Genomic DNA, 25,413 nt, shown 5'->3' with positions numbered 1-25,413 from the left:
GCATCCATAACCTCAGTGTCATTCTCCTGACCCTTGCTCTGGAACTCAGGATCCACAACAAATGCAGTTGCATGCATGGGTGAGCTATAGGAGTTCCACCTCGTCACAACTAAATGGCGTATCTTCTCATATGCCTCATCATTTGGTGCCAACTCCTGTAGCTTTTCATTCAGCCCATCCATAGACTCATATACCTTGCCAATGCAAGGTTATATAGCATCCATAACCCTCAATAAATGCACAATAGGTGATACCATAGTATCTATCCGCTTTACATCATCCCAAAAAGTGGAGTTATTTGCTTTCTCCAAGCATAAGATACTTGTAGGAGTATCTGCCAATGTTGATGAGGTGAACTCATCACTAAGAAATAACTGCCTCAAGGCACGATTGCATTCTCTTAATCTACCTAGCATCAAGAAGTTAAAGGCAAATCTGGTATTAGAGTATTTTAAAAGTGCCTTCTTTGACCGCAAAGAGAACTGATGGCGAAGAAACTGGTGATTCAAAACAAAGCTAACCATTTGAGCTCCTTGCTCTATGACAGGTGCAATCCATGATAGGTTACCAATATTCTTCAGTAGGTTGTTCAAGGAATGAGCCATACAATATGAAATTGTGATATGCAGATAATATCCTTGGATAATAGCACCTGCTGTCCTATTTGCGGGCTTTCCATTTGCAACAAATCCCACAGCATGCTATGGGCCAATAAGCTCAATACCTGTAACCCACTCTGTTGTAAGTACATTTGCTAACTTTCCTGTCCCCGATGCATCATGTTAAGATATAAAATACATTTTCTCACGAGAATAAGCAACCATACCATGAATGGATCGCTTGCGTGTATCACTCCAACCATTAGCAATCAAGGAAACTCCATTTTTAGCCCACAGGCTCTCTAGTCACTGCTGCTTGCTCAACAAGGCACTTTTCCTTGTTGAGCAAAGTGGTGCATAAGGTCTTTGACGATGGAGGTACATATGAAGGGCCACTCATGAAGCTTCTTGCACATCAATTTAAAATACTCAGACTTGGTTGTACGAAATTGAATGTGGTCATATTAAAAAAAAATGTGGCACTAATGTATCCATCTCTTCCTTCTTCTTGGGATCCCAACTAGCATCAAGTGTGCTCTATCTATGTGCAACATATGGCGTTGTTGATGTCATGGCCGATGCAATGCATGCAGTAGGTGTGGATGTGGCACTTTGTGATATTGACCCTGCTCTAGACACATTTGATGGGGATGGTGTCACAAAAGTTGCAGGGTTAATTGCAACATGTCATGGTCTAGATGCAAGATAAGCTTGTTGATCTGCTACACGGTTAGGAAGCTCCCTTTGCTTCTCCAAGGTCATATTCGGACAAAACTGTACCTTTGAATTTGGCTCATGTAGGAGATGAGCTCGGACCTGATTAAGCATAAAACGGAACAAGTGGCAATTGGTATTCCATATTCTAATATTTAAGTAACTTTGAAAAATTAAAATCAATAAAAATTCAAAATAGAAATGCTCGACTCAATGGATAACCTTGTTTGCTCCACTAGTTCCCTTGTATGGGCAAAGCTTGCAAGCCCATGGTCGAGATCCTCCACCACTCAATGGGCGGTCAACATTTACTTCTTCCCACCATGACTAATCATCGGACCTTCTTTCTCGACCACCAGCTCGACGAGCAGGGCGAGAAGATGAAGCCATTTCAAGTTGAAAAGTGAAATAAAAATGGCTCGAGAGAAGTGAGAACTCGAGTCTTGAGAGAAGGGAGAAGGCTCAAGAGTCAAGTGTCAAGAGAGAATGGAAAAGGAGAGAAGAAAAAAGGAAGATGAGAAGAGGAGAAGAATGGAGAACTTGAAACTTGGAGAAGAAGGAAGAGGAGAGGAGAAGAAGGAAGAGAAGGGAGAAGGAAGAGAAGAAAGAAGGAAGAAGAGAAGGGAGAAGGAAGAAGAGAAGAGAGGTTGGAGGTGGGAGGAGAGAGAGGGATTGGCTGCTGGAGCAACCGGGGGACTGGCTGTTGTCAAATAGGGGGCGAGCGAGAGCATGTAGTCGAGACTCGACAGGCAGGCAGGAGCGTGCAAGTTCCAGGATTGAAGAGCAGGCGGGAGCAGTATGTGGGCCGAAGGTAAGTGGGATGCCACGTGGCGTTCCCCGCTTTCCCTACTGCATTTCTTGTCCGAAACGGGACAGGGAATGTTCCACAGTTTTGGAATGCGTACCATGACAGCTTCGTGCCGCTAGGGGGTCGTTCCGACCATTTCTTGTTTCTATGATGGTGGTGTAATCCCTTGGTGGAAGTAGCTTAGGATCCATGCAGTTGTGCTTTGCATAATGAGATGCATAGTATGCTACATGTTGAAGAATGCTTATGTAGCAGGTGTCACTTGGATAGTGTTCCTCATGGGGAAATTGTTCACTTGTCCAAGTGTCCTAGTACAAAGATGATGAAATCATGCGATACATGGGTAAAGGTACAATAGGGGGGGGAAGGCCGATGTTGAAGACAAGTGCCAAAACCTATAGAATACCAAGAAGGGTAGGAACTATTAGCTTGTCGATGTTAGTCATGTTAGTTTGTCATCTCTTGGTTATGAGCTCCTGTTAGAGTTTGACGGAGACATAGGAGCTTTGGCAATTTAGGTGCATATCCTACTTTTGCATTTTGCTCAAAACACAGATTTGCATTTTTGCAGGTGTTTGTTTCCTAGTGCAAGTGTTAGTATATTGCTGGGGGTGACAACTTCTTGAGACTTGGCAATAACTTTCTGTTGTAGGTGATAGCTTTTTGTATAGGCGATAGCTTCTTGGTGGCAGAGTGATAGCTGTTTCTTTGTCAAACATAGCTTTTTGGGTAATCCTAGGGTTGAAGATGTCTTTTCAGTTCATGAGCTTTGATGACTCAGAGGAGGAGCTTCTTTCTAGACACTCTTTTGAGTGAAGATGCGATTATTGTGATTATAGTCGGCATGGGGAGTCCCTCGTTTGCACCCGTCCCCCTTTTGTTCATCTTTCATAGAAGGCTCCGTCCTCAATGAAGATACCGTTCTTGATACCTTTGGTACATGCGCTTGTCTTACCTTTATTACCCAAAGAAGACAAACTCGATGGTTCAAACTATTTGTTGTGGTCACATAAGGTGGAGTACATACTTGACACCTTCTATCTTTGGGCTCTTGTTTCAGATTCCATCCCCCCGTATTAAGGAGGATCTTGCAGATGGAACTTCTATGGGTTGTGCAGCCTCGTGGGATCAACTCAGCTCTCAAGCCCAATCCTTTCTTTTTATGAGTTTGCAGGATTCTAGCTTTGTGCACGTTCACATGTTGAAGACCCTAGTGGAAGCGTGGAAGAAGCGTCTTTGTATTAGCATAAGATGTTTGCCCACAAGATTTCCTTGGAGAAAAAGTTATGGATGCTCAATCTTGATGATTCCTGCTCTATGTAGGAGCACATCACAAAGATGGAGGGCATGAGAGGTGAGCTTGCCTCTCTTGGTTGGATGATATCCTCTGAAGACATGGCTATGATCCTTTTAACTCAGGTGCCATCTCCTTGGTTCGATGTCTTCTTCACCAGCCTTATCACATCGAGGAGCTTTCACTGCTTGTCTTGGAGCATGATAAGTGACTTTGAGAGGTTGGGGCTCGTGGTTTTGGCTCCACCAAGGCTTTTACTGTAAGTATAGGTGGAGGGAAGAAAAAGAAGGCACATACCTGTCAGAAGTGGAGCAGCGGTGGAAGCATAAACATGTGCTGAAATAAACTGCTGAAACACGAGACAAAAAGAAAAGAAAGAAAGAACACGATACAGATGAGAACTCAGATGTATGCACGGGAAATGGAATCCATATATTTGAACACGAGACAATCGCATACAACAGCGAGTCACTGGCTGCGTGGGCACTGGCAGTGGCTCTGGCTCCTCTCTCCACAGAGTCTGCAGATGGTGAAGGTGATGATGATACTGACTGAGGAGGAGCCACTGAGTATAAATAGGCTGAAAAGTGGGGAGCAATAAATGCTGGTCGGCCAGCATTAATGCTGGCCGACTGGTGCATAAAATGCTCCACTGGCATAAAATGCCACACCAGAAAAATACCTAAAATACCTAATAAAAATGCCCAGCCCAGATCAAGCTCAGACTCACACATGAGCTGACAAATACTTTGCTAACAATACCAAGGATAAGAAGCAAAAGGACAAGAAGGATGAGAAGAGAGAAACAACCCAAGTGTGCACACAGTGGAAATGACACTCATCCCGAGGAGTGTTGGCAAAAGTAACCCCATTTGAAGCCAAGGGAGAAAGATTCGAAGGATTTGTAGGCTGCCCCGGCAACGATAGAGTCTATCTTTGTGCATGTATTTGTTGAGGAGGATACAACTCTTGCTTCTTTCACTTAGGAGAAGCCTTGGCTCGTTGACAGTGGGGCCTCTTCTCACATGACCTATAGACAAGATTGGCTTCAGGACTTGAGTGCCAAAAGGGGAACAATTACCATTGGTGACAACTCTACTGTTCCCATTCAAGGAGTGGGGACAATTTCTTTATTGCTAGACATGCAGTCTGTTGAGAGTCGTTTCCTGGATGCCATGTGGTAGGCTACCACGTGGCAGCAGTCGGACTGTCGGAATAGGTGGACTGCATTAGTCAGCTGCATTTAATGTAGACGATGTGATCAATTATTGGCATTATTTCCAGCCTACATCTAGAATAAGATGCATGTTGCCTTGTCCCTGAATAGGAATAGATGAACTGTCTCCAATAAGAATTTGACCATGAGAAGGCCGCAAATGAGTAACACCTACTGAAGAAGGAGTCAAGTGCCTAGAGGCACCACTGTCAACAATCCACTCACGAGTAAATGGGGCTGTCAGAACAGCATCAAAAGCCAGCAGGGTCAAATCCTCAACCACCTCCAAATGGAGGAAAGCAGCTGATGAGGGAGCAACCACCTCTCCAAAATCCTTTGAAGATTTCTCCTTCTTCTCCTTCTTCTCCTTCTCCTTATTCTCCTTGTCGAGGCAATCCTTCTTCCAGTGACCTGGGCGAAGTGGTGCCCATGCATTTGAGGTTCTTTATGTGCCGGCTTTGGGGTATCATCTTCTTTCGGTGCACAAGATTTGTGCCCTCGGCCTCTTGGTCGAATTTGATGTGGATTCTTTTCGGATTCTTGATTGAGGATCGAGAGCGGTTCTTTCTTCAAGTTATGAGGAGAATGGAGTCTACAAGTTGCGGTCTTCTTTTGCCTTGACTACTCTTCTTCTTACCTCTCAAACTCGGTCCGAGATGTGGCATGCTAAGTTTGGTCACCTCAATTATTAATACCTTCAAAAGGCGTCTAAGGACCAGTTTGTTCAAGGTTTGCCAGATATTGTGGTGAGTCAGCAGCCTTGTGTATCTTGCATCCGTGGGAGGCAGACTCGTGATGTTGTTCCTAGCAATGCTTCGAGGTGGCCCTCAGCACCCTTGGAGCTTGTTTCCACTGATCTTTGTGGACTGATGAGGAGAGAATCCCTTCGTGGGAGTTTGTATTTCATGCTCATTGTAGATGATTACAACAAGATGACATAGGCCTATTTCTTGAAGTTAAAGTCGGAGGCTTTCTCCAACTTCAAGGATTGGTTACTCCTTGAGGAGAACCGATTGGGGCGGAAGCTAAAGACCTTACGATCAGATAAGGGTTGAGAATTTGTTTCTAATGAGTTTGCTCGGTTTTGTGCAGATCATGATATACACCAGGAGTTTGCCAATACAAACACCCCTTAGGAGAATGGCATTTTGGAGCAGAAGAATCGCAGTGTGATCAAGATGGCCCGTACCATGATGAAGCATCGTCAGACACCTTAGTGTTTAGGGGCTGAGGTTGTGGCTACTTCAATTCACATTCTTAATCGTTCCTCTACTTCTGCTGTTGTTGGTATGACTCCTTTTGAGACGTACTTTGGATCAAAGCTCGATGTTTCTTATTTTAGGGTTTTTGGGTGTGACACTTATGTTCACATCTTGAAGACATAGCGTGACATATTTGAAGCGGCTTCCAGAAGACAGGTGTTTGTGGGCTATAGCTCACAATCTCAAGGCTACCGATTGTATGATTCCTGTTAAGCGGGATGTCTACACGAGCCCCATGATGTTCGGTTCGTGGAGGTTTCAGCCCCAAAGGGGGATGAGAATCACCTTGTACTTGGCGATCCTGGTGATAGCTGGGCCCCAACGACTGTTCCTCTCAAGCCTGTGTCTCTCAAGGACTCTTCTTCGGATGAGGAGCCTACTTCCTAGACATCGGCTTCACCGATTGGTCCTGTGTTGATGGTGGACCTTCCCGAAACTTCAGCAGATGGAGATTGTCGAGGCGAGATTCGGCATCCCCCTCGTTGGTCTCGTGATATGCTTCGGGATTTAGGGATTGAGGGGGTCCTTGAGGAGTGGCAACCACAGGAAGGACCGCGGAGGTCACGGCGGTACCAGGCACATACTATGAAGCTTGTTTGCTCTAACTACTGTTTGATGTCTCGTGTTATGCAGGATAGAGAGCCTACATTAGTGAAGGAGGCTTTACAGTCTGATCATTGGTGGAAAGCGATGGAAGATGATTTGGAGGCTATTGAGCATAATGGCACTTGGTACCTTGTGCCTCGTTCCTCTCATATGAAGATGATTGGTGTCAAATGGGTCTTCAAGACCCAAGTACCATAGTGATGGCTCTTTGGACAAGCACAAGGTTCGCGTTGTAGCTATAGGTTTTGCACAACGCCTAGGTGTTGATTTCCATGATACTTTTGCCCCTACTGCTCGCATGGCGACTATTCGTGTTGTTCTTGCCTTGGCTGGTCATAAGAGATGGTCTGTCTTTTAGTTGGATGTAAAGTCGGCCTTCTTGAATGGTGATTTGAAGGAGGAGATCTATGTAGAGTAGCCTGTTGGCTTTGCTTCCTCAGATGGGAAGGTTTACAGGTTGAAGAAGGCCTTGTATGATCATGGTGGCAAGGTTACTTTTGACCTATTTTCTCAATTTTATAGGGATCATGGCATTCGGGTGGAGTATACCCATTCGAACACACCTTCAGAGAATGGTGTGGTGGAGTGTGCAAATTGGACTGTGCTAGAGATGGCCCGATCGATATTGGAGCATCAGGGTCTTCCTCATATCCTTTGGGATCAAGCAGTGGCTACTGCGGTTCACATCCGCAATTGCTCCTTGACTTCAACGTTATAGGACATGACTCCTTATGAGGCTTTCTTTGGTCAAAAGCCTTTTGTGTCTCGTTTTTGCATCTTTGGTTGTGATGCATTTGTCCATGTGGACAAGAAGAAGAGGACGACGAAGCTTGACTCGAAGTCAAGGAAGCTTATCTTCGTGGGCTACAGCAGTACCATGAAGGGCTATCGCCTCTATGACCCGGCAACATGGAAGCTTGAGGTGAGCAGGGATGTCATCTTTGATGAGGCTTCGGTCTTCGAGGATCCTATGGATGGTTCTATTGCAAGTGATTCTTCATCATTTGCAAATTCAAGTAAGTTCTAATTTATCGTAATCCTTTTTTAATGTACTAACTTGATTATCTCCGTTCGGCCATCCATCGTGATTATGAGGTATGGTTGCAACCTCGGTTTGTTGTGGAATAACCGGTCCTTCGGTTGAATGGATTCGGGGGTAACTTCTGCTTGCGCTTCAAGTAGTGTCACAAAAATTGTAGAGTTAACTGTAATACATTGTGGTCTAGACACAAGATAAGCTTCTTGACCTACTATATAGTCACGAAGGTCCCTATGCTTCTCCAAGGTTACATTAGGACAAAACTGCACTAGTTCGCTTCTACGGGCAAAGCTTGCAAGTCTTAGTTGTAATTGTATGCCACTCAATGGGGGGTCAACATTTACCCCTGCTCACCATGATTAATTATCAGACCTTTTTCCTTAACCACTGGCACAATGACGGGGATGGGAAGATGATGCCATTTTAGGGTTGAAAGCTGAAATTTTAAAAATTTGTAAAGGTAAAAGCCCAAAGAAGACAAAACTAAGAGAAAAGAGGGTGTTGAGTGGGGAGAGTGAAGGCCAAGAAATGAATTGCAGCTTGCGAGAGAAGAGAGAAGAAGGCTGTGGGCGAAGAGAGGAGACAAGTCCAAGACCTTGAGAAGAGGGAGAAGAAAAAGTGAGAGAAGGGAGGAAGAGAGAAGAGAAGAAAAAGGGAGGAGAGAAGTGGGAGAAGAGGGAAGAGAAGAAATTGAAATAAAAGAAGAGAAAAGAGGATAGAAGAAGGGAGAAGATTGAAGTAGGCAGTAAGCATGAAGGTTGAGGAAGTGCTTGTAGGCTTTGTGCATGAGTGAGAGCTTTCGGAAGAGAAGGAGGAGCAGTTGGTGTCAGGTAGATAGACAAAAATGGGTTGCTTGAGACAGACTTGTGCCAAATAGATAAGTTTTTTACCACATGGTGTTCTAGTCGTACGTTCTCAACAGGGAATATAGGCTGGAACATGTTTTGTTTGTCGTTACCTATTAGAAATGGAACAGGGAACATCTTGATTAGGAGGGATACATTTTCGACCAAAATTCGGATCCGAACAATATTTCGGTATCTCGAGATCCATTTCGGTGGTTTCTTGTCTCTATGCAATGCACTCATCTATAGGGAAAGCTCCAAATGGGATGATACATGGTAAATTGATTACTTATTTAATTATTCGTACTAAAGATAAGAATTTTGTTGCTGAGGAGTTTGCTTCGGATTTAAATACAACAATGAATTGAGTTCGTTCGAGCCACTATCAAAGCTACCCAAGAGTGATTAAAGAAGCAAATAGACAAACGAAGAGGCATTTGGCTTTTGAATATGGTCAATATGTCTTGCTAAGATTTGATAAAAGCAAGCTAAAACAAGGTTATGGTCAAAATTCATCTTTTCCAAAGCTCTAGTAGATACTTTGGACCTTCAAAGTACTTGACAAAATAAATGAAGTTTCTTATCAACGTGAGTATCTTGCTCATTGAAGAATATATAATGCCTTTCATTTAAGCTTTCTTAAGCTTTTTATAGGATCAGAACTTGAGGAACTTTCTATTAAATATTCCCGAGAAGTCGAAGAGATAGAACAACTCTTGAAACCTAAATAGATTTTGTTTTACGAGGGTCGAATCACAAGAAGTGGCCTTGTGATATGCAAATTCTTACTGAAATTCGCAGATCTATCCACAATAGATGCACAATGTTTGGATGAAAAACTTATCTGGAATTATTTAGATGTTCTTTGACCGTATGAAAAAGGTTTTCAACTGAGAACAATTCAATAAAATCTAGAAGGCTATCATTATACAAAAAAAGAGAATTTATATCTTTTTTAATATATTTGTATAGTAAATTATTTATTAAATTTGTTTCCTTTGCAATAACTATATATTTACAAAAGTGTATTAGAGCTAACCATTGATGAGACTGATCATAGGTTATGGTGAACCCACACAATGGGTTAGAAGAAAGATATTACGTATTTTCATCAATATAACTTGTTGGACACTTGCGATCACAATGTAAGCATATTAGGGTCGGACTTGCACATAGAAAGGATTAATGCCTTGAAGTGTGGGCTAGATTTGCCAAAATAGATAGTTATAATCAACAAGAGAATATAATCATGAAATGTTTGTACAATGTGCACGTATAGGTTGAAAGCTTAAAATGCTCATAACTTTCTATCGAAAACTCATATGAAGACTCCAGTAGTGTATTTGGAATGCACTAGTAAAGAGTATGAAACCTATTTTGGGGGTCCCTAAATTGAAGGGGATCTCTAAATTTTAGGAGCCTCTGATTGGTCTAATAATATTAGTCCTAAAAACTAGAAGGAGATTTTAAAACTAATAGTTTTGTGTTCTGATAGTGTTTACTAAATTTAGTTGTTTCTATTCTTGATAGTTTTTAGTCTAAAAAGGAAGGCTATAGAGAAGTGATGTGTTAGGACACTTCGGAGACATTTGTCATGCAAGCTTCCATGTGTCTCACCACTTGTCACACTCATGACATGTGGTTGGACACTGTCTTGTGCTCCACTTTCCCTTTTTGCACTAACTCTCTTCTTTCTCTTGTAAAAAGAGCTCATTTTTTATCATTCTACGTTAGTTTTCTTGGCTGTAAACTCATGTATTGCAGCTGAAGATGGCCTAAAGTTAGCCCTATTCATTTCCATTACTATCCTCCACTCCATCATCATCGAATACTTCCATATTCCCTTTTCTTTTGCTATTGTTTACAGGACAACAGGCTTGTAAATTCATTACAACAACTCTCTTTTGAAGCTCCATTTCAAGAACAAAACAAAAGCAATGTGTTGTTGATAAATTGTGAAAAAAAGTGTTTTTTTAAAAAGAATTTGCTGATTCTATGGGCAGCACCTAATGTAATTTGTGTGGTGTGGACACTTATTAAAGTGTCAATGTAAGGTGTGTACACCTAGTGTCTTAGAAACTTAAAGTAGTGACACTAGGCTCTAGAGTAAAATAAACCTAACTCTAGTTAGTTGGTGGAAGGCTGGTTAGGTCAACCCTTGACCTAAACATAAGTTGTACTTCCACTCTATCTTTCATTCTAGCAAGTACACTCTTCTCTTTTTGCTTCAGCTCACTCTCTTGCTGTCATTGTCTCTCCTCTCTCTCTCTCTCTCTCTCTCTGCATAGCTGGCTGCCATTTTCCAACATTTGGTATCAGAGCAGCTTGTACGTGTGGATTCCGTTCAGCCACCGTCAGCCGGTGCCATCCCGCCCAAGGTCCTACTATTGCCAGCTTGGCTCTCAACTCGAGAAAGAGTTTTCAGTTGCTGTGAGGTGCCGTTGAAGTGGAGGAGCTGTAGCTGAGCCGTCTCTAGTTCAGCCATCAGCTCCAAATTTGTCCATTTGCTCTAGATCTGTCCAGCTCAGTCATCTGCTCCAGACCTGCTGTTTCCAGCCTGCATGCAGTCCAACGCGCAGTCCCACATGCAGCCCTGCATGCAGCCCAAGGAGCTGCTGTTTTGGAAGAGCTGTTGCTGTTTTCAGCTCTGCCCGCCATTTTCTCAGCTCTACTCGCCATTTTCTCAGTCCTGCTCGCCAATTTTTGCAAACCCTAAAAAGTGCAAAAACCCTAATTTTCAGATTTGGGGTTTTCTCGAAATTTTCGGAATTTCCAGTCTATTTCAGCCATATCTTCTCGAATCTCAGCTCGTGCTGTCCAAAAATTTGGGGCTTTTGCTAATTTTTGTTCCCAGAGTTCGAATTGATAACCAAAAGAAATTTCTCAATTTCTTGGACATTCCCACAAAAAATTTGGGGATTTTACCGATTGGAGGCCCTTTGCGCAAATTGTTACCGAACTCATAGACATTGCGCAATTTCTTCCACATTGGCTCAAGAAAATTTGGGACTTTTCAAAATTTTGGATCTGGCATGCATCATGAGGTAGATTTCAGCTATTGTTCACTGTTGACATGCACCTCGAGGCAGATTTCAGCTGCTGTTCACTGTTGACACGCATCCCGAGGCGACACTTTTGTAGAAATTCCAGTTGTAAGGTACAAATTTCTTTAATTCAGATTGGATAGAGAATTTGGAAAAATTCAGTAAATTTTGGTAAGAATCAGCATTAAGTTGCTGTATTTTGTACTTTTGTGGACACACATTTCGAGGCGGGTAATTTACTAGCTGAGTGCTGATTTGGGTGGCATTGTGCACACGTTGGCATTTGAGTGACAATTTGGTACTTGTTTCTTAATCCCGTGGGGGATTTTGGTACTGTGAGGAGTATACTCTATACTTCAACATTGAAGTATTTGGCAGCAGATTTTTGTCTATCATTGACAGCATGGCACGTCAAGGGAATAATGATCAGAGCAATATCCGTGGTGTCCTCACTAAGAAGGATAAACTTGATGGCTCAAACTACCCATTGTGGAGTTTTATGGTTCGTAACCTTCTTGTGGCAAAGGACTTGTGGGACTATGTTACAGGTGATTTGCAGCAACCAGGAGGTCTTGCACCTCAGACACCTTAGCGTAACACTAGAGGACAGGTTGCTGGTGTTGCTGGTGGTGGTATTGGTGTTGCTAGTGCTGCTATCCCTCCTCTCTCTCCTATCGAGGATCAAAGGAAATGGGACTCAAAAGATGCATAAGCACTTTCTTTGATTGCCTTGTCAGTAAAAAGGGCAATTATTTTGCACATTCGGTCTTGTAAGACCTCAAAATCAGCATGGGATGTACTTGAGTGTATGTTTGCAGCATGCAATGAGGCCAGGATATCCTATCTCTGTAGAGAGTGGCCAATGTGACCATGGATGAAGGTGATAGCATGATAGAGCACCTTACTTACATACGGAATTTGCGTGAGCAGCTACTCAATGTTGATGAGGTCATTCAGGATGTTGAATTGGTAAACATCACACTAAACTCTCTTCCAGAGTCATATCTTGGTTTCCATACCTCTTTGATGTTGTCTTTGAGGGGGGGGAAGTAGCCCCTTACATTTGTGGAGTTGGAAGGTCTCTTGCTGCAAGAGGAACAGACTCGGAAGAATGTGGCATTGCATTCAGGTGATGTGGCTATGTTTTCCAAGTTCCAAGGCAAAGGAAAAGTCAAGCAAAATGTAAACAATCAACAAAAGGGTGATGTTGGACAGCCATCAAATAAGGTTTTCCAAGACACAGAAAAGACTAAAAGGAAGGAAAAATGCCATTATTGCAAGAAGCCCGGTCACTATATCGATAAATGCAGAAAGAGATTGGCCAAAGAGAAGAAAAATAACTTCGGTTTGGCTGTCCAAGAAACATCAGCCAACAGATCTACTGATAATGATACTTCAGTCAACTTTGTAGAGGAGGACTATGCATTTCTCACATGCAGCTATGATTCTTCAATGGCTGATTCAGCATTTAATGCTGCTGAAATGTAGTAAACATGGTATTTTGACAATGGGGCATGTAGGAAGTGTTTGTTTACCTCTTTCCATTCAGCCCCTGCTGGGAAGCGTGTTACATGTGCGAACAACAGCAATTATGATGTATGTGGCATTGGGATAGTCACTATTACTGCTGCAGATGGTTGTGATTTCATGCTTCTAGATGTCTTGTTTGTACCTAGCATTATAAGGAACTTGTTGTCTATCTCTGCTTTTAATAAGCATGGCTTTCAGGTCTTGGTATACATGGGCTGAAGGCAAAATCCGATGTGTTCATGCATTTCAAACATCTTGTTGCAAAGCTTGAAGCTGAAACTGACTTAAAAGTGCAGACACTTTGCACAGATAGAGGGGGGGAGTACATGTCTCGTGCTTTTGAGACATATTTGCTTGATCATGGCATTATGCATCAAACCACTATTAGAATGACTCCTCAGCAAAATGGTGTTGCTAAAAGGAAGAATCGGACTCTTATGGAGATGACTCGTTGTATGCTAAAAAGCAAGGGGCTACCTCATAAATTTTGGCTAGAAGGCCTTCAGCGTGCAAAGCATGTGTTGAATCGTGCATCCACTAAAGACGATCACACCCTTCGAAGCTTGGCATGGCAAGAAACCCAAAGTAGACTACTTTCGGGTGTTTGGTTGCATAGCCTATGTACATGTTCCGAAAGAGCTTCGTTGGAAGCTTGATGACAAGGCTGTAAAATGCATATTTATTGGCTACAGTTCAGAGAGCAAGGGCTATCGCTTGTGTGATCCACGCACGAAGAAAGTCTTTGTCAGTAGGGATGTCCTATTTGTTGAAAATGCTGCATTTTCACATGATTAGTTTCAAATGCCAGCCACCCATGACATTGGTGATGTCTTTGAGGGTCTTTTGCCACTTACTTTGGAGTCTGTGCCTGCTGTAAATGGCAGGACAGACTTAATACAGCAAGCTGTTGCTGCACTATATGCTCCGGAACAGCAGGTATCGATGGTGATTTGCCACATGCAGTGGAAGAAGCAATACAGCATGAAAGGGCTGCTGTAAATGCAGCCAAAACAGTCCCAAGATGGCTGTTACAGACTCTCTAGGAGAGTAAAATGGATGCTCCTATACCTCAATGCACTAGAACGGCTGCCAGAAATGCTGCAAATGATGCAGGGGGGCACATTTGATTGATTTTATGGAAGTAGATGATTGTGATGAGCATGTGTTTATGAGCTCACTATTGGATGATGATAAGCCTACTTCCTTGGACGAAGCTCAGTAAGATGTACATTGGATGCAGGCCATGCAGGATGAGTTAGACTCTATTGCCACTAACTCTACATGGGATCTTGTGGATTTACCACCTGGCAAGAAGGCCATTGGCACAAAATGGGTTTTTAAACTCAAACGCAAGACTGATGGTACAATTGACAGGTACAAAGCACGGTTGGTAGCAAAAGGCTATGCACAGAAGAAGGGCATAGATTATGAAGAAACTTTTTCTCCTACATCCTGTATGAGTATGGTGAGATGTGTGATTGCTATAGCTGCAAATTATGGCTGGAAAGTACATTAGTTAGACATTAAGACAACATTCTTGAATGGGGATTTGCATGAGGATGTTTATGTGTCACAACCTCAGGGTTTGTGGTTAAGGGGAAAGAGTACATGGTATACAAGCTGCATAAGGCTCTTTATGGTCTCAAATAGGCTCCTCGTGCATGGTACTCCAAAATTGATGCTTATTTGGCTAGCAAAGGGTTCAAAAATAGTCCAATTGCTCTCACTTTATACATTAAGAATGAGGGGGGGGACTTGCTGATTATCATTCTTTATGTAGATGGCATGTTGCTCACTGGATCTATAGAAGAAAAAATTGCAGATTTTAGGGCTGAATTAAAACATGCATTTGCTATGTCAGATATGGGCTGCCTACACTATTATAGGGATTCAATTCACCCAAAATCAGCATGGTATTATCATGCCACAGTCACAATATGTGGATAAGCTGTTACATAGGTTTAGTATGCAAGATTGCAAACCTATGTGCACTCCTATGGAGCCAAGCTTAAAGCTGTCTATGCATGATGGTGAAGAGATGTCTGATGTTGCAATTTACAGCCAGGCTATTGGCTGTCTTATTTATCTTTGCAACACACGCCGTGACATTCAGTATGCAGTATCTCAGGTGAATAGGTATATGCATAGCCCACGGACCATACATTGGCAAGTTTTTAAGCGGATCTTCAGATATTTGCAAGGTACTCAGTCACATGCATTATTATTTCCTAGGGGAGGAGACTTGTACTTATAGGCTTACAGTGATTCAGATTGGGCTGGTGATGCAGACACTAGGAAGTCTACTAGTGAACATTGTTTCTTTCTATGCTGTTCATGCATTTCATGGCTAAGCAAGAAACAACCTATAGTGGCTACCTCGTCTTGTGAGGTTGAGTATAGAGTAGCCTTCATGGCAACAATGGAATGTGTATAGTTGTGCAGATTGTTGGCTGATCTACATTTACCATTGGAGGTTCCTATACTCATTCTTTCTGATAGTCTGAGTGCTATTGCAGTAGCACGAAATCTCGTGTGTCATACTCGCACGAAACACATAGAGGTGCATTACCATTATGTCAGAGAGAGATGCTATGTAGGAGAGATTAGCTTGATGTATGTGCCCACATAGAAAAATGTTGCAGACATTTTCACCAAGGCACTACCACGTGAAAAGTTTGAGGCTCTTTGAAAGTCCTTGAACTTGTTACCCTTTGGTGATTGATCATCCTTGTACTTCATCACATTGGCATTGTAGGGGGGTGTTAGAATTTGCCGATTCTATGGGCAGCACCCAATGTAATTTGTGTGGTGTGTCAATGTAAGGTGTGTACACCTAGTGTCTTAGAAACTTTTAGTGACTCTAGGCTCCAGAGTAAAATAAACCTAACTCTAGTTAGTTGGTGGAAGGATGGTTAGGTCAATCCTTGACCTAAACATAAGTTGTACTTTCACTCTATCTTTCATTCTGGCAAGTACACTCTTCTCTTTTTGCTTCAGCGCACTCTCTTGCTGTCATTGTCTCTCCTCTCTCTCTCTCCATAGTTGGCTGCCATTTTCCAACATTTTTCTCGTTTCTACTCTCATCTTGTGAAAAAGTTAGTTGTTTTTGTTTCATAGTAAGTGATGCATATGTGCACGTACATCTTTGATACGATGTTGTGAGAGTGAGAAATAGTTCTCATTTTTAGGTGGTTTGTAACCGAGCTCTTCCGATGTTGTGAGAGTGAGAAATAGTTCTCCTCATTTTTAGGTGGTTTGTAACTGAGCTCTTCCCTAGAGCACTTGGATTGAGCAGAAATACTTTTTTTGGGGGGGGGGGGCGGGGGTTGTGCCATGTCGTGGAGGGGCGGGGGTTAGGAGCGGGGTTTTTGAGGGGGGCGGGGGGCTTCAACCCTCAATCTTGTCTCGTCTCCATTACTTTTACATTCTCATGGTAATTCTTTGAATAATTGTCATATTCAACTTTAAGTATTTGTTTTTCTCCATTTTCTCAAAAACAAGCCAATAGTATAATTGTTGAGCATACTTCATTGTTTTGGACATTTATAGTAAGAAACAAAGCTATGTTGCCAAATAAAATATTGGAAATGGTAAATGTGTTTGTGGGAGTATTATGACATAGTAAGCTTCAAGAAGAGTTTATCAGGGCTGTGCATATGTACATGTGTGCTGCTGCAAGCACTTTTAATAATATGTGTAATCTGTGTCTGCATATATTGAATGTGCATGTTGTTTTGGCATAGTATTAGGTTTGTCCATAGTTCTTCTATATTACGACAATTAACTCAGGACTGATATGGCTGTTTTTTGAATATAGTGGTTTTGCAGTGGCTTGTTTGGGGTAAAAGTTTTGATCGACGCATATGGTTATCCTTGATTCCTGTGGTTGGGGGAATCATGTTGACCTCAGCCACAGAAACAAGTTTCAATTTGTTTGGTTTTCTTGCAGCATTTTTTGGCTGTGTGGTCACTTCAACCAAGACTATTCTTGCAGAATCTCTTCTGCATGGCTACAAATTTGATAGGTAGATCTCAAGACTCTAATTCCCATCCCTTGTGTATATCTTGAGTATTGTGGTGTTGTTGAATGGATTTTTTGGTTCTGGTCTAAGTTCATATTTGTCGCTCAGTTGTCTCATTTTGCAAGCTTAGGCTGGTTGCACAGTTGTCTTGGGTGTCATGTTCGTTGTGGAATGTGCATCCCAAGCCTCTGATTAGTGATGCAACATGAAGTCCTGCATTCTTTGGTTTGTAAAATCCTCTTTTAAACAAGCTGCTTCCAATGACTGTGGGAACTCCTCTTAAAAGAGTGCAGAGTCTTTCCACTTATGATTCTGCTCCTTACACTACAATACAGAATGCCCAAATACCTGTTCGCAAAGCTCATGCATCCTACTCATTAGGCCTCTCCCCTCATTGTTCATCATTAAATGGCTCATCTTTTTTCCAAAGTTCTGTGTCACTTTCACACATAATTGATTAACTGAAATTTTTTTGCAGCATCAACACAGTTTATTATATGGCACCATATGCGACAATGATACTGGCCTTTCCAGCAATTATCATTGAAGGTGCTGGCGTTTTAAAATGGACTGCCAGCCAGGAATTCTTATTTGAGCCCTTGATTATAATAATAGGCTCGGGGGTATTTGCATTCTGTTTGAACTTTTCCATCTTCTATGTAATCAAGACAACCACTGCTGTTACATTCAATGTTGCAGGAAACATGAAGGTAGTTTGCAGCTCCTTTTCTTTTGGCCTGTTGTTGAGATACCGATACAAAAAATTTCAGTGTAATGTTTAAATTAATGGATGTTTATTTGTGTAATTCAGGTGGCAGTGGCCATAATCATCTCTTGGCTCATCTTTCGCAACCCCATCTCCATGTTAAATGGCCTTGGTTGTGCTATTACATTACTGGGGTGCACCTTTTATGGCTATGTCAGGCACAGACTTGCTGAAGCTGCCAAGGCTATCAGTCTTCAGGCCTTGGAAAAAAGTGATGACTTGCTTTATCAGAAAGTCTAATGGAAGCTACTTTCTTTAAGTTCTTTTTTCAAAATTTGATTAGCTTGTTAGAACATATATTGGTCCATCCACGATGATCAATCCACCTAAACTTTGTCATGCAAGTGAGATCATGATCCAATGCATTGTGGGTGTAACTGAAAGTTGATAAGAAATTGTGTTGCTGTCCCAGGTACAAGGACCATATAAGGCTGAAACTTAATTTAAAGAAGCCCTACATAGTTAGTGGAGACAATCTGTTTTGGTAAACAAAGCCAGGGGTAAAAACAAAGAAAACAGAGTTATACCCCGAGATTCTAGTACTGAGCTGTAACATAATCTGTACACGTGCCTGTATATTTTTTCGAAAGGAGATGGAATAAGGCAATGGGTGTCCTTTCATCTCTGTCATTCAATGTTGTAATGGGTCTCATAGAATTTTGACATTGTTTTTCAGGAAGTTGCAATTTTCATATCTGCACGTCTATGTTGTAGATCAAAAGTACTTCAAGTAAGTATTGCTTAGCATTGGAGGTTCCTCTCAGCATGATGGATATGCTGTAAGGGACACAGTCAAAAAGTTGTGCAAGCTTCAAGAGGTTACAGATTACACTGACACACAAGAGACCTAACCTTATACACCATACGAGACTATCATACAACGGACCTAACCTCGTATTACAATACCCAAATCTGTTGGGGACTAGGATTGCACATTGTTAACATCAGATTCTTGGAAAAGGAATTGAATTGTCAATGTAGATTGACTTGGCTTGCATTGTCTAGTGAGAATGCACAGGCTTTTGGATTATCTATTTGTGAAGCAGGTGTCGAAACAAGCCACTACTTATTGTCTTATTTTCATGAGATACACAGTTCTGTCTTGTTTCAATAGCATGCATGCAGTCGAACCATCTCCCTATGAAATTAACTGTGATATCACTGCTTCAAATATTTGATAGCATGAAAAGTTTTTACAAGGTGCACTAAACATCCCTTGATGAGATGCTTGTTGACTATTGCTTCCCATAATTTGCCTTTCTAAGAGTTGCTTGTGTTAGCATCATTTGAAGGTACAAGGAGTCAATAACTTGTAGGCCCAATTATATATATATATATATATATATATATATATATATATATATATAGAGAGAGAGAGAGAGAGAGAGAGAGAGAGAGAGAGAGAGAGAGAGAGAGAGAGAGAGAGAGAACATTTTCTCTTTCATAGGCTGCCATGTTACCGCATGAAACATATTTCTTATGACTTGAATTTTTTTTAAAAATATGCTTTTGAACTATGTGGAGTGTCTCATGGACATAAAATTTTAATGCTTTGCTTAGCTTTTGTCTTATGTTTTCATTTAATATTCATGTGTGGGGTGCACAAGTGGTGTAAGCTAGACAAGTCGATGATAGGTCTAAGACCTTGAGATACTAGTGGGTGACAAATGTAAAACTTGTAATAAGCTATATTACGTAGTTGTCTAGTGTCATTTTGGACCTAGGGTATTTAATTAGCCATCAAGGTCAGTTGCATGATCTTAGGGACTAGGTATTAATTAATTAATTAATGCTAAATCAAGGGCTAACAAATACTCAGGATCACCCAAGATTCAAAATTATTGAGCCAATTTAATAGTGGATGGATATACTTAATTCCATAAGCAAAGCTTTTACTTGGTAAAACTTTTCCATACAATTGGGGGAAAAGTTGGAGGTTGTTGGAGAGTTATTCCAACAATTTTGAAGCTTGTAGAGATTGAGAGAGAGGAGAGGTTGTAGATATTATTTTGAAACCTATTGCTAGGAGGTTTTTCAACCACCAAGAGGTTCATTAGCAATTGATGATTGTATCAGAAGGCCTCTAGGTTGAGTGTAATTGCTATTTTAGCCTCTTAGGTTGTGGGCAATAGGCTTTTTGAGATGTAGACGAGTAGTGAGAGTATTTTTGCTATCCTAAACCAATCGACAACTCATTCTAATATCTTTCTTGTGACAAGTTGGAAAATTTTCTCTGTGTTTTCTCTCTTAAATCATTTCCTAAAGTTTCTCAATAAATTTTGGTCATTATAGCAATTGGAGATGTTGAACTCAAGAATTTACTATTCTAAACTTCAATGCATTGTAGAAATTAGAGTTTAGTAGCCACCTTGGGTCTTGTGCTAAGAAATTGAAGGCCTAGTATTTGAAACTAGTAGTATGAATTTAAGGAATTACTAGAGGTTTGAAGAGGCCAACCATCCCAATTGAATTTGGGGCTCATTTTGACTAGTCGAGGGTTAAATAGAGGAAAATCCTTTATTAGACTAGGCAAAAATTAGATCGAAGGCTTGCTGCTCATTTTAAGATAGCAAGAGGTATTAAAAATTGAAGCCAAATCTTATTGTACTTCATCCAATATAAATAGAAGCTAAAGAAATATTACAAGAGGTATAAATTTTGGGGCCAACTAGGAGTTTATTGTTCAAGATTGATTAATATGTGATGACAAATCTTGTAAGGATTGTGTAACTTTGGTATTCAATAATATCTTATGGATGCCATTCATTTCCACTTGTTGGTTGCAAGCTAATGTATTATATTGTCATTAATATCCAACAATTAGTTAAGAGTGTTTATTCCTTGGCCCTACAACTCTATGAGCTTCTGTTCCATGGCCTTACGAGTCATGCTCGAGATGTCGAAGTTAGTAGGATGGCTTGGAAGTCATATAAGGCTCATTTAGAGTTTTTAATTCTTTCCATCATGTTAGGCATGATACCAGTGGTCTCTAGGTTATTAGTTAAATGACTTGATTTATGAGATTATGGATAGTTGTTTCTTGAAAGTGGTTTGCTAATACTGAGGTCTTTCCTTGTACGAGTCGAGCTCACATCCACTTCTCAAGTGCATGCACCTATATTGAGATTTTGAGTCTTATCTAGGTTTTCTCCAGTTGATATGTGCGTCAAGTTTTTTTGGTCTTGTTTTCATTTTCCTTTGTTGTTTATCACCCTATCTAATTTCTTAAAGTTTTGTCCCAATGGATTTCAATTATCTTTCTTAAGCAAAAGTTCCACATTCTAAATTTCAATTTATGTTCAAGTGTAGGGTGCAAAAATGGGCTTTCTCTATTTCCAAACAATTTATGGTTTCACAACATTACAACTCAACCACATCTTTTTGACAATCAGGACACAAGTCGATGCCATTTTAGTTTTTGGTTTCAATGAGCTTGGTTGATCTTGATGGTAGATTCTCTTTTGGGATCTGTTGGTTGGTGATTTAGCCTTTTGATTTATATTCAACTTTCAAAGTTTCACCCTCTTTGTATAAGTGTGTTCCTTCTTGTTTAGGTTATGTTTGTGATTCACGTGCATTGGTTGTGTACGGGGTGTTCATTTGCACATGTACGATGATGTGTATATCTATATGCCCTAGTATCATAGCTAAACATGGGTCCAAGAAGGTGTAACAATGCACGCATAAATGCTTGTGTGTGGGGTCATGTGGTGGTGAGTGTGCGAGGAATGTACATTAGTACACATGCACATATGTATGTGTCCACTTGGTTGTGCACAAGTGTTGAATCTATAGTGTACTAGATATGTGGATGCAAGTATTGTGTGCTAATGTGTGGGTTGAACTGTGTTAGCATGATTTGTGCACAAGAATTTTTATGCCCAAGTCACTATTTTCATGCTAGTGTGCAAGGGCATACTAGTGCATGTGCATGTACACATTGGTTTACATGTGCTAGACTAGGTGGAAGTGGATGCACGAGATTGTGATATGATTTGAGTGTGGGGCATGTAAAGATAAGTGTGGTGAGATGGTTCAAGATGGGATGCACTAATGCACATGTGGACTAGTGTGGAATGCACAAGGATGAGTGCACTAAGGTAGTGCATTATAGTAGCACATCAGGGTAAAGTGCACATACAATGTGTCCTAAGGATTATGTGCACTAGTCAATGTGAGTAATAGTAGTGGTGTCAATGTAAGGGCTAGTTCTAGTGCATGTGTGCGATGTGTTGGTGCACTAGTTGTGTGCACATGTATGGGGGGCTAATGTACTATGTGCATACAAGAGGTGAGTGCAGAGTGCATGTGCACTAGGGTACTGCTAGTGCACTAGTATGCACAAGGATGGACTAAGGGATTGCACAGTGCACTCAAATGTAGTGTACTAATAATTAGAGTTGGCAAAACATGGATTGTCAAAGTAATAACATAGAAGAAACCTCTCCCTTTTTCTTACAACTCCCTCCTCTTAACTTTCCTTAAATGCTCCCTTGAGTACAGGGTGGGAGCTAAAAAGGAAGGAACAAAGAAGAGGATCCATTGCATAGTTAAGTAAAATCAATTCTTCTCTTAATTATCACTTATGTAAATTTTCATAAAAGCATACCTTATGCACATTGGAGCTTCTATTCTTTTCCTTACCTTGTTTTGCAGAGATGGCTTCTCTAATGGTGGCTCCTCCCTTTATGGTGGTGTGACGGCAGTTGTGATGGGTTGCCTAGCGGCAATGGTGGGAAGAGAGGTGTTATAGAGGTTCTTAGGGTGGTTTGGTTGAGAAGGAGGTGGGTGGATGAAAAAGGGGCATGGGGAGTAGATTTGTGGTGGAGACGGAGAGAGACATGGTGGCAGTGCACAACAAAGCAAAACCAGGTGCAATGGTCTGTAGAAGGGAAGTGTAGTGCACTAATTTGAAAGAGCTCTATTGATTACATTGATAGCACTCATTGTTCTTGACACATTTACTCTTGCCCTTCACACTGGACATTTGTGACTAATGGTACTGCATGCATTTTACTTGATCTTGACACATAGGTGATTTTTCTTGTTGCTGATTCCAACACATAGTTGATCATAGGCACAATTATGCCCTCAAGAGGCATACCGATGACAAGTCATTGATGCCAATGATGATGATCAGCAACAGGGAAAATTCAATCAATAATAATGTAACCTTGATGTTTGTTGCTCATATCTATTGCTCACATTTATGCATGATGATCTACATGCTATTGCAATGTTTGATGGGACATGCTACCACATCGATGGTAGCTACGCATGCTGGGAGGAGATGGCAGTAGGCTAAGGATATTGATGCTCATTAGGAATACAATTAGAGAAAGTGTGGCGATGCTACAACATGGTAATGATGGGAAATTGAAGTAGGCCTGGAGGAAGACGATGAAGTCGACGCAAAAATCCCCCAAAAATCACATACTCTGTCTTTTAAACTAGGTTGACAGTTGTAGCTCAGTAAAGGAGTACGAAGTTCTATATGCATCTCTTGCATTTTTGTTATGTAGCATTTTTATTAATGGTTTTTAGACATTTGATGTGTTTTGAAGCAAAGTACGTTTGTAGATAAGTTTTTGCATTGTTTAAATATATGGAGAATGTTGAAAGGAGAATATGTATACATATATAGTTCGAGTCATTGATCATGATTTTGAACATTCACATTTCCTTTGGTATGTTAAATGAGGTTTCTTCTCTTTAAAAAATACTTTTTATATCTTGCTGGGTGCCCATATAGGTTGTTGTATTCTGTCACAGTTGCAAGTTTTCTTATGGATGGTGGATTGCTCAAAATTCCTAGCCTTGTCTATACTATCAACTATTACTTCTATGTTAACCTCGAACGGTTGGAATGTTTCTATGTCTTTCTTCATTTTCTTGATGGGATTTCTTCAGTGTTGGATCTTTTCTCGATGTCCTTCATCTATCCTACATACTCCTTGTTGTTTTTCTTACATCTTATGCTATAGATGAAGTACTTGCTTTTGTGTCTTTGCATTGGCGTTTCTGGACTGGCTAATGGGACTTGGTTGTAGACGTTGCCAAATGATATGGAGTATTTGAGCTGGTGGCTAGACTTGTGGTGGATAAGGTTATATGTTTGGCATTCGTAGAAGTTTGGTTTCTTCTTGGTTTGCTTCTATTTGCATTAATGCGAGAAAAGTTGATATTGTTATTTTTTATTTTTTAAAAAATGTTTGAAAAGAAGTCATGTTTGAGAACTCGCCTGTTACGTAGGTTATGTTGCTAAATGGATCGGAGTTGGAATCGTGTTTCTGGGTGTAGACCTCTCTACTCAGTCTAGGTATGTGACCTTCTCGATCGTTTTTGTAGGATTGTCACGACCATGATTGTACTGGTTATTTCTCATGCAGTCTTCTAGTGTGTCCAATAGAATCAGAAGGGCTTCAATCTTTGGAGGACTTTCTTGCCAACATTTCTTCTACTTCTGTATTTTCAATATCTCTGAATTCAGCTTTCATTCCACTATAGAGAGGAAGATATTCAATTTTGAAGGTATCAAAACTCATTTTTCTGAGGATTGCCATAGTGCCATTGTCTTGATGATACCAACTTTGGAGGGTTTCAATATAGCATGGATTGTGAAGAACACTCTATCTACTAGCTTCCAACGGGTTGCTAATTGGACAAATAGAAGGTTGTCACTACACCAAGTATCCCACATATCTTACTGTTGAGCATCCACCACGATTAGATTCCAACTTTTTCCTTATTGTTCTTGTGAACTTCATCTGACCACGACTCCTGAAGCTTTTGCACAATCTCCCACTTGATGATGTCTGGAAATTCTTCAATAACGGCTAAATCTTCCATGGGTGGTCATTCTCTCTATCTCTACTTTTCTTTTCAGTTTTGTGGAAAACAAATTGACTATTATGATACAACTTTCTGTAGCTTCAGAGGACAGTGGAATCAGTTTGTCACATAGAGCCCACATCAAGATAGTGACATGTTTTCGTCCATTGAGGGATGCACTTCTTGTAGAAAGTGGCTTTGGAAATGAACATATCCAATTCTTCAATAGTTGTTGCAAGGATTCTCCAATCTTCCATTGCCTTTCTTCCTCTTCAATAGTGCCACTTCTTCCATTTTCAGCCTTTATTTAATGCTTACTGATGGTAGGTTTCCATGGTTGCTGCACCCTAAAAACATGGAGCTCCAAGAGGAACACCAAGAAAAACAAGGAATCTACTACAAGAAAATCTATCTTATATAATCAACAAGCATGTTGTTTATATTTTAATCAACCACAATAGGAAAAACAATGCTAATCTTCTCAAACCTTGATGCAGCTTCATATAACAATTCTCCCATCGGATTTATCACAACAAAACTTCAACACATTTTTCATATTCTTAATCAAAAGAACAAGAGAATACAAATGAATTCTCCATTTTGAATGAAAATCATCACATAGATTTCATCTTCAATAGCTTTATAGTCTTCATAGTCTCTCTCATGATCTCTCACTCATAGGTATAAGATTTTACATGAAAAATTAGCTCTGTCTCACTCTCTATCTCTCTCACACATGCTCTCTCTCAATAGTACATTGGAATAATCAAGAATAATCATCCATAACCCCTCTTTGGTTGTGGATACCCCTCCCAAGTTGTAATGTGTCCACCTATT

General features: G+C 40.8%; 1 protein-coding gene across 6 annotated transcripts in view; it reads left to right on the top strand.

Moving 5' to 3' along the window:
* Positions 1-18,787, top strand: part of LOC148026199 (UDP-galactose transporter 1-like) — a 34,839-nt gene extending 16,052 nt beyond the window's left edge. For all 6 annotated transcript variants that reach the window (XM_087693474.1, XM_087693473.1, XM_087693477.1 and 3 more), the window contains 3 exons: positions 16,775-16,982; positions 17,458-17,689; positions 17,791-18,787. In XM_087693474.1, coding sequence (XP_087549600.1) covers positions 16,775-16,982; positions 17,458-17,689; positions 17,791-17,985 — 635 coding nt within the window. In that variant the 3' untranslated portion in view covers positions 17,986-18,787. The remainder of the gene's footprint in view (positions 1-16,774; positions 16,983-17,457; positions 17,690-17,790) is intronic.
* Positions 18,788-25,413: the final 6,626 nt, after the last annotated feature.

The sequence above is a fragment of the Lygodium microphyllum genome, chromosome 14 (assembly GCF_053477565.2).
Source record: "Lygodium microphyllum isolate KBCC chromosome 14, Lygodium_microphyllum_v1.1.10, whole genome shotgun sequence".
NCBI lineage: Eukaryota > Viridiplantae > Streptophyta > Polypodiopsida > Schizaeales > Lygodiaceae > Lygodium > Lygodium microphyllum.
Note: the sequence above shows the minus strand (reverse complement) of the source record. Positions and strands in the feature narration are given on the sequence as shown.